Source organism: Delphinapterus leucas, chromosome 15, assembly GCF_059928025.1.
Source record: "Delphinapterus leucas isolate spDelLeu-1000000601 "Yukka" chromosome 15, BTC_Dleu_Yukka2, whole genome shotgun sequence".
NCBI classification, from domain to species: Eukaryota; Metazoa; Chordata; class Mammalia; order Artiodactyla; family Monodontidae; genus Delphinapterus; species Delphinapterus leucas.
This window is the reverse complement of record NC_143143.1, coordinates 16,485,585-16,494,885: the sequence shown is the minus strand read 5'-3', so window position 1 is coordinate 16,494,885 and position 9,301 is coordinate 16,485,585. Positions and strand designations below refer to the sequence as shown.

General features: G+C 57.0%; 1 protein-coding gene across 2 annotated transcripts; it reads right to left on the bottom strand.

Annotated features, from left to right (window-relative positions):
• Nucleotides 1–206: 206 nt before the first annotated feature.
• On the bottom strand, nucleotides 207–5,714 carry CORO1A (coronin 1A). 2 transcript variants are annotated; one of them, XM_022588369.3, is made up of 11 exons: nucleotides 5,585–5,714; nucleotides 3,795–3,993; nucleotides 2,522–2,644; nucleotides 2,302–2,431; nucleotides 2,030–2,214; nucleotides 1,763–1,882; nucleotides 1,459–1,563; nucleotides 1,200–1,345; nucleotides 1,027–1,084; nucleotides 722–937; nucleotides 207–420 (listed from the first exon to the last, which is right to left on the bottom strand). In XM_022588369.3, the coding sequence occupies exons 2-11, from the start codon at nucleotides 3,990–3,992 to the stop codon at nucleotides 316–318; spliced, it is 1,386 nt and encodes a 461-aa protein (XP_022444077.1). In that variant the 5' UTR covers nucleotide 3,993; nucleotides 5,585–5,714; the 3' UTR covers nucleotides 207–315. The 2 variants fall into 2 exon arrangements, with proteins under 2 accessions (XP_022444077.1, XP_022444078.1); XM_022588370.3 differs by lacking the exon at nucleotides 5,585–5,714 and having other exon boundaries at nucleotides 3,795–5,158.
• Nucleotides 5,715–9,301: the final 3,587 nt, after the last annotated feature.

Sequence of the window (9,301 nt, the reverse complement as noted above, 5' to 3'; positions counted from 1 at the left end):
CACAGCAGGCTCCCAACCCACATCAGCACAGGATGGCTCCCACCCGCAAAGGCCTGTTCCTGTCTGTGGTCTAGGGCATTCAGAGGCATCTCGCCAGCCCGCCCCTGCCATGGGTCAAGATCATCGAGGCTATGGAGGGGGAAGCTCAAGTGCAGGTCAGTTCAGCAGACCCCGCATCTGGTGACCAGTCACTGGAGTCTGAGAGGTACCAGAAAATAAAGCCATTTTATTAGTATTTTCTTATCTGCCATTGTGGCCTGAGGAGTGGGAGTGGAAGGGAGGGAGGCGATGCCGTTGGCCTCAGCCGGTGGTCCTCTACTTGGCCTGGACTGTCTCCTCCAGCCTATCCAGGCGCTTCTGTAGCTCCTGTACCATGGCCTGGAGCTTCCTCATCTCTTCCTCCAACCGGGATACGGCATCCTGGGGGATCCAGGGCTGCATCAGGCCCAGCTCCTCCCTGGCCACTAGGCCTCTTCTCAAGAGCCCCAGGGCTTGGGCCCTTCTGTCTCTCAGCCAGAGAGCTGCAGGCCTATAAGCCTGAAACCTGTTTTCTGAGGCCTCAGGATTATCCACTCCCAGCCCCCAAAGGATCCCCAACATTGTGAGTTTGGGCTGCCCCAAATGCCAGCCTCTTTCCACTGGGTCAATGACCACATCGGTAGCAGCCCCTGCCCTACCCCATCTTCCTGTCCTGATTCCCGGGCTCCCATCTGCCTCTCACCGAACTGGGAACGCCACTGGCCTCAGGTGCCATCTTCTTGCGCCCAGTGTCCAGGCCCCGGTTGATCCTCAGCTCCCGGCTCTTTGGGGGCACGTAGCCATCCTTGAGGGAAATGAGGAGGGGCCCGGCATCCCGACCCCCTAGCCACTCCTCAGCTGTGAGGGCAGCGTCAGGCCCTGCAGTGGGCGGGTACAGGTCCTCCTGGAACAGGTCCGACTGTGGGGCAAGGCCAAGGCTGGTTAAGAAAGTGGGCCACACCACCACCCGCCACTCCGAGAGCCCGGGGAGGGACCCTGGAGCATCACCTTTCTAGGCACCGTCATGGCGATGGGCTCACACCTCCGCTCGTGCAGCTTGTAGAATCTGTGGAAACAGGAAGGCGATCAGCACCCACAGCATGGCTGGGCTGGGACTGAAGCTCGGCGTGCGGTCGGCACTGCCCAAGGAGCATACTCAGGTCAGGGTCAGGGGCAGTTACCTGGCAATCTCACACTTGTTCACCTCCAGACCACGTTTGGGCATGTAGCCCATGCCACGCTGGGACTCCTTGGAACTGAACATGGAGAGATAGTGCAGGAATGGGGCCTCGGAAGTGATCTCGAAGTACCGGATAGAGCTGTCACCCTGCAGGTGGCGGATGCAAGGGAGGATCAACACGGGCAGATGCCTCCAGCCGTGGTCCTTTCCCAGTCCCCCTGCCCACCTCGCTCCCCCGACCCCCTGCCCAACTGGGCCACCTTGCCACAGAGGTAGACAATGTTGGTGTCAGGGTCAAAGAAGGGCAGCAGGACACCGCTGCTTGTGTCCAGTTCCTGCAGGGACAGCGGCTCCTCCAGGTGCTTCTGTAGAGACGGGCAGGGGTTTATAATGAGCTGGACCACGTCAGGCCCAGGTGCGGTCCAGTGATGGAGGAGTGGGGTGGGGGGCTTATAGACCAACCAGCGGAAAACCCCATCTCGCGGTGGGTAAACTGAGGCCATGGCCTTCCAGCCAGACACTTGGCAGGGCTGGGACTAAGCCTGTTCCCCGCCGGGCACTCACCGTGTCCCACAGCGCCACCTGCCGCTCACTCATTCGGCTGAAACCTGTGGTCAGGATGTTTCCATCTGACACAAACACGGCACGCACAGGCCGGGTCCCCTCGTGGGGACGGTCCTTCTCCTGGAAGGAAAGGGAGGGGACCGGTCAGGCATCCGCACGCACCCCCTAAGGGCCAGGCCCCAGCTGGGAGTGGGTAGCATCTAGGGGCCTGGTTGGTGGTGGGTAGGAGGGGCAAAGCTCTCAGGGTCAAGGGTCAAGGCAACTCACAGCTACAATGGTGCCTTTGCGGGGCTCAATGATGCGGAATCGCTTGTCGCGGCAGGAGGTACAGATGAGGGCGCCATCTCGGCTCCAGTCCACGCTGTAGATTGTGTCCGGGTGCACGTCCGAGCCCAGTGTCAGCACGGCCGCCCCCGTGCCCACGTCCCACACCAGGATCACATTGTCGCAACCTGGGCGATGCCCCCAGTGTCAGAAGTCATGAGCCTCCCACCCTCGCTGTCAGGGGACCAGCCCTCCCTGCTTCTCCCCCCGGGCACCTGCACTGAGAAGCACATTCTGAGCTGTGGGGTGCCAGGCCACAATGCCCACGCGCTTGGTGTGGCCCTCCAGGGTGACGACAGGCTCCCGCAGGGGCAGCACCAGGCCCCCATCAGGGATCTCCCACACCTGCAGAGAAGTGGCAAGTGAGTCTTGGGGGCTCCAAACGTCAGCTCCAGTGCTGGAGCCCCCTCCTGGCCCGTGTGTCCCCACACTCACCATGACTGTGCAGTCCTCGGAGCCACTGGCAATGACATTATCATTGTGTGGGCACCAGGCGATGTCCAGCACTGGGGCCGTGTGGCCACAGACCATAGGCACGTTCTTGTCCACACGTCCAGTCTAGAGGACACAGCAGGGCCTCTGAGGGAGGTGCTTTTGCCCTCCAAACCCAATACAACCTCCCCACTCCCCTCCACGAGGCACGGAGAGAAAAGCTGTGAGGTCCCTGGGAGGCAGAGCAGGGCCTGGGGTGGGAGGGTTTGGTCCTCTGCCCCTGCCCCAGAGTTGTCTGGGCAACTCAGTAGTGCAGGATGGACACAGGGGGCTGGTCCTGCCTTGCCGTCAGAGCCTTGCCAAATTCCTGCCATCTCTAGCTCAGTTTTTCATCCATGCCCCACGGCCAGGTACTCCCACCCCAGCTTCCCCAGGTGAGGCCCCCATGGGAAGACAGGCCAGGGCCCTGGGCATGGGACAGGCTGGCGGGGGGTAGTTATACTGGGGCTGGAGTTCCGCAAGGAAGTGTGTGTGAATGATGGGGCTGTAGGGATGGGTCCTTCCAAAAGGACAGGGATGGGGAAGTCTGTCATAACCGGCCCCCCGGCAGGAGCAGAGGTTTGGAAATGGGCTCTTCCGGGGACAGCTGCTGCAGCAGGGCTTCCTGTGTGAAGAGCGGGCCCAGCTCTCACCCCGACAACCACTTCCTCTTCTCTTGTTTCCATCGGCCCTTTTAAGGTAACAGATGAGGGCCTGTCTCCCCTTCCTGTCTCACCACCCAAGAGCACAGGGGTGTGCTGGGGGTGGGGTCAGCAGACAACAGGGCAGGGGAGGCGAGATCTGACGGAGGCCGGGTTGGGGGAGCCAAGAGGGTCTCTTACATCACCCCTGCCTGTGAGCGGGGAGCCAGAGCTTGCTGCGTTCCCAAGGGCTCCGAAAGGTCCCTCCAAAGCCTAAGAGCACTTGCCCAGACTCCATCCCAGCCCTCTTCGTGCTCCCGAGGGGAGAAAGGTCCAGGCTGAGAACTGGGAGGCCTGGCCCTGGGTCTGCAGGACTCACTACGTCCCTTCCCGTGTCATCTCCCCTCTGAGCTTTAGCTTCCGTCCGCCCACTGCGTGTAGGAGCTGAAGGAAGCCTAAGGTTCATCTGGCTCAGCTCAACTTTACAGACAACACTGTGGCCTCGGAAGGCTGGGGGACAGTCAATCACCTCATCAGGACCCCCAGGGGGCCACTAGATGACCAGAGCCCCCCCCCCCAGGGCTCCAGGGGCTCACCTTGCCCAGGGGCAGCACCAGGAAGGCCCCTCCCCCACTGGCCTCACAGATCAGGGCCACGAACTTGGGGTTGACAGAGCAGAAGCCACTGTCCCAGGTGTTCTGTGAGACGCGCACGTCCTCATAGCACTGGTCAGCCTTGGCCGGCTGTCCAAACACGTGGCGGAACTTGCTGGAACGGACCACCTGCCGGCTCATCCTGGAAGGCACACAGGTGGAGGGCTTTTCTCCCTTCAGGTCAACTCTGACCTTACAGTGGCCCCCATCTCCCCCAGAACACTCCTCAGCCTGGCAGTCACGGCCTCAGCTAACTTCCCCAGCATGTCTCCCCGGCCCCTTGCCGCTCTCCTCTGTAACTGACATCCTGCTACGCTCACACTCGCCTTGCCCACACCTCCTCACCCCTGGCTAACCTGCAAGGCCCACCTTCTCAACCCGCCCCAAGCCTGGCTTCTGTACCCTCAGCCTCCCCAGCAGAGCCTGATGTGGGGTAGCACCTAGTGCCGATTTGACCACAGAATGGTCGACGGACACAGAGCCCTTCCTCTCTGACGGGTCACACTCCGGGGCCTCAGTGCAACAGCTTGGAGGGTGGGTTCTCTCAGCCTCAGTGTCCAGACCTCACACCCTCACACCCACATGAGAAGCTGCCTAAAGGCAGGGGCCCTCCCCGCCTCCAGGCCCAGGGTTGGACATGCTGAGGGAAGCAGCGTGTAGGTTTGCCTGGGAGGCATGTCCTCAGTGGCAGGAGGGCTTCCCCAGCAGGTCTCCGGGCTCCAGAAACAAGCGGATGGCTCGGGTCCCAGCATCACCTCCTCCACGCACATCTGCTTCTCGCCTCTGCTTAAGCAGGTGCCCTTCAGTGCCTTCTCCAGTCCCAGTGGAACTGTCCTCAGGAAGGGAGAGGCCGGCACCCACTTCTCTGACGGAGGTCCAGCTAGGATGGTTTTCCCCCCGGGCTGGGTGACAGCGAAGCCAAGGGGCCTGCCTCTGGCTCCCCAGGCTCCAGGCCCCCATCCTGGCGCCCAACAGCATCACCTTCCAGCTCACCGTGGGGGCCCCCCCAGGGCCTCTCCTCCACGGCCCCAGCTGCACCCTTTTGCCCCCCCTTCAGGCCTAGCCCTTCTCACTGGGGGCTCCAGCCAGCCTCGCCCATCCCGTGACCCTCCAGGAGGCTCCGGGGTCCACCTGCCCGGAAAGCAGGTGAGGAGCTTGCGTGAGGAGAAGCAGTCTGGGGGCAGGGGATCCATCCCAGATGGGAAGCCTGGGCCTGGGGAGAGGGAGCCGCAAATCGGAGGTTGGGAGACAGGAAGCCATCGTGCCACCCCACCTCCTTCCCCACCGCAGGTACCAGGCCCGGAAACCACGGAAAGGGGAACTTGGTCTTTTCTTGTTTTGCTCTCAACCCCTTCCTGTCTCCAAGCTCAGGGCAGCTGCTGGTCTTACCCCACCCTGCCCCCGACGGCCACCCCAAAGACTCCCATTCTGGGGAGAGTCCGGTCGGCGCGTGTCCTGACCCCCGGGCTCCCCCACCACCATCTTGGCTGCGGTGGTCCCTCACCCTCGCCCGCTCCCGGAGCTCTCAGACACGCAGACGGACCCTCCTCCGCGCACCCACACCCCAGGCGAGTCCCGCCACGCGGGGCGTGAACGGGCTCTGTCCCCGCCTCCGAGCCAGCTCGCTCTGACAGTCTGTCGGCCCCCGCAGAGGGCTTCTGCCAGGCTCCCGCCTGCCCCACAGGTGGCCCAGGGCAGCGATGCCGAGTCCCGTCCCCGGGCTCCAGCCTTACCTGCTGCTGAGAGATGAGTGACCCCCCAGACGGAGGAGGGAGAGGAGGAGGAGGAAGCAGCTGGAGGAGCCTGCGACTGCCGGCTGAGGATGCTCTTGTCAAGACAATGAATGAGAAGCGGCGGCGCCCGCCTCCTTAGGGGTGGCAGCGCCCCTTTGGGCGGAGCTCTTAAAGGGGAGAGCCATTCCCTCCGCAGAGGCGCCGCCTCGCCCCACCAGACCGCAGCCTCCCCTCCCCTCCCCTCCCCTCCCTCCGCGGAGAAGCTCAGCGCCTTAGCTGCCAATTCGAAACCAAAACAGATGCTGCTGGCCCGTCGCTGACAATCTGATCTGCACTTTTTAATGTCAAAATGTAAAAAATACCCGTTCCTTCTTCCCTCCTTCAGCCCACCCCCAGCCTACTCGCCATCCTTTGCCTGGCATTCATAAAAGGGCCCATCAGTCCTCCCAGCGGGCCTTGGTACAGCCCCCCCCGCCCCCCCCCCGCCCCAGCTAAGGCTATGCTCTGCCATCTCTTCCCCCACTGACGACGCTCAGGGAACAGGAAGGCGGGGGGGGGACAAGGAGATGGGAGAACCCTGCACCCACCTGCACCCAGGAAGCCTGGGGCCTCTCCAGGCTCCTACATTTACAAGCAGGTGGCCTTGGGAGAGTCACTTAACTTCTCTGGGTCTGTCCTCACCTAGGAGCACCTCTGCGTGCCTCACAGGGGCGAATGAAATAATTTGGTGTTATGGAGAGCCTCTTTGCGCAGGGGCTACGAAGTGAAAAAGTCAGAGTTGAGTTCCTGCCCCAAAGAGCTCTCAGTCTACTGAAAGGAGAGGTACAAATAACAGCTCCAAGAGCTAAGTAGAGGCCGAAGCCCAGACTTCAGACTAAGAGGAAGGAGTTAGTTCCCATCCTTGGCATCAGAGTATCGGAGGTAGCAATGTGGAAAGACCCGCTCTAGAATCAGACTGCTTTACGAGCTTGACTCCTGGCCGGCCGGCACACCTACTGAGTGACGCTGGTCAGGTTCCTTAATCTCTGTCAGCCTCAGTTTCTCTTTCTGTAACAGCGTCATACCTACCTCCTGACTTTATTGGAACAGAAAGCCTTCTGCACCTCATCCAAAGTGTAGCAAGCACTTAATAAATGTTGCCTCTCACCACTGTTACTGTTTAGAGTATTGGGACTGAACCTGAAAGGATGAGAAGGGGCCAACAGGCGTGACCGGAGGAGGTCTTGTCAGCAGGGGGCAGCTTGAGCAAAGTCCCAACGATGTGATCCTTCAGTCCCTGGTTCAAATCCTGCCTCCACCACAGCTTGGCTGCGTGATCTTGGGCAAGAGGTCTAAACCTCTGTTTCTTCATCTGTAAATGGAGGCTAAATATGATTTGTCCCGTCCAGCTCACAGTTATGAGGCTCGAGTGGTTATAAAAGTGTCCTACACACTTTTATTCCATTCAAGCATCCAACTGTAAGAATCTCCGTGTTGTATTTCACCTGAGAGCCTGCTACTGGACTGGACTGGATGGGGATGGGCAGGGATTGTGTCTCCAGCGGAAGTGATGAGAATAAGGGCTGGGATTTACTGGGCACCGACCGTGTGCTGGGCACTGCTCTAACGCTATAAGTACGCTGCACTCACTTAGTCCTCACAACACGCCCGGGGGGCAGGTACCACCTCTAATGTAAAGAGAGGAAACTGAGGCACCCATGATCTTCAGTCCTGGGGCACCTCATTTCCAGGCAGAGGACAAGCACGTTGTGAGGGGCCTGAAAACCATGCCCCCTGAGGCGGAGCCTGACAGGCATGGAGAGGGAAAGGTGGGGATGCGCAGAGGCTACTTTCTCATCGCAGCTGGTCTGCTGTGGGGCGGGGGGGCACAGGCGCGAGCTGGTAGTGGAGGCTGCGAGGCAGCAGCTGTCCCAGCAAAACAAGAGTGAGCATTAGTTCAGTAGCGGGTGCTGAAGGGCCCTGCCATGCGGCTCTTCATGCGATTAAGATAAGGCTGATCCTTCCTGTGAGGGGTGTTGGGAAGGCGTTCCTGCCAGATGCCACTGGACCAGCATCTTACCATCCCCTCTTTCCTGGAGGCTGCATCTGGGTTTTCCTTGAAGAAACCAACCTTTATGCACTGGCAATCCTTGAGGTTTGAGAGGGTGTCCAGGGTAGGCACACAGTCCACGTTTCCCCAGTCAAAGCTACCTTTTTTGATTGGTTCAATCAAAAGGGGTGGACACTTAAATCAAGTCTATGCATGCAGAAGTAGATTCACTGGAGCTGCTAGGAAAAAGAGCCCTCTTTCCACTGGGGGTTAGTAAGCTAAAAGGCTGTAAGCCCAGGACTACTAGTGACCATCTTGACACCATGCAGGAAAAGCCACCCAGAATGAGCCCACACAGAGGACTGCAGACACAGGATGTGAAGACAGCCATACTCTTGACATCATTTGAGTATCGGGGTCAAGCTGTGCCTGAGTCCCTTAACCTTTCATAAGTTCCTTTTTCCGCATAAGTCACTACGTTTGGGTTGGTTTCTGGCATTTACAGTTGAAAGTGTTCTGACTGGTACACCCACCATGGAGGGAGACAGGACCGGGGGCCCTTCCAAGGTGCCAGATACACAGAGTAAAGAGAGACTGAAATGCTGAGCACGGGATAAAATTCAAACTCCTTAGCAAGGCCCACAAGACCTCCTCTGGTCTGTCCTGCCCTAAAGGTCTGTAGAGCATGATGGTGTCAGCCCCAGAGAACCTTTCCTTCATGGTTCTCCTGCTGCCCCAGCGCAGTGATGTTTCCTCACCAGTAAAGGTGCACAGCACTGCTCACTTACACTAGAGTGTGTACCCATCACCCAGCTTCAACAAGTACCAACACATGGCCAATTCTCGTTCATTCCTTCTTCCACATTATTTTCTTGGCATCTATTAAAAGAAATCCAAGACATCATAGCATTTCAACTTAAGTACTTCTGCATTTATTTCCAACAGATAAAGACTTTTAAACTCTTAGAGTTTTTAATAAAATTGCATTAACTTTATAGATTAATTTGAGAAGGATATTAAGACTTCCATCCATGAATATAGTGTATTTCTCCATATATTTATGTCTTCTTTTATGTCCCTTAATATGATTTTATAATTTTCTCTATAAAGGTCTAGTATATCATTAAATTTCTCCCCCCCCAATAGGTGTATTATAGTTTTGTGGCTATTTTGAATGGATTCTTCTCATTCTAGTTGTAACCTTATTTTATTTCCTTTCAAAAATCAACTTTATTTACATACAATAAAATACATCTTTATTCCCATACAATATAGCACACTCAGTTTAAGTGCATGGTTCAATTAGTTTGGACAAATGTATATACCCAAGTAATTACCACCATAATCAAGATATAAAATATTTCCATCACTCCTAAAAGTTCACACCCTTCTACAATCAGTTTCCACCCTCAGACCCCGGCAACCACTGACCTGCTTTCTGTCAGTATAGATTAGTTTTGCCTGCTCTAGAATGTTCCATACAAATGAAATCATACAGTATGGGTCTGTCTTTTTCCATTCAGCATAATGTTTTGAAATTAATCCATGTTATTGTATGTCAGATAAGGATTTTTATTTTACCCAAGCACAATACCACTATGTAATACATAATTATACCTAAAATGTTTAGCAATAATTTCTTTTTTTTTTTAATTTTTTAATATTTATTTCTTTTGGCTGCGTTGTGT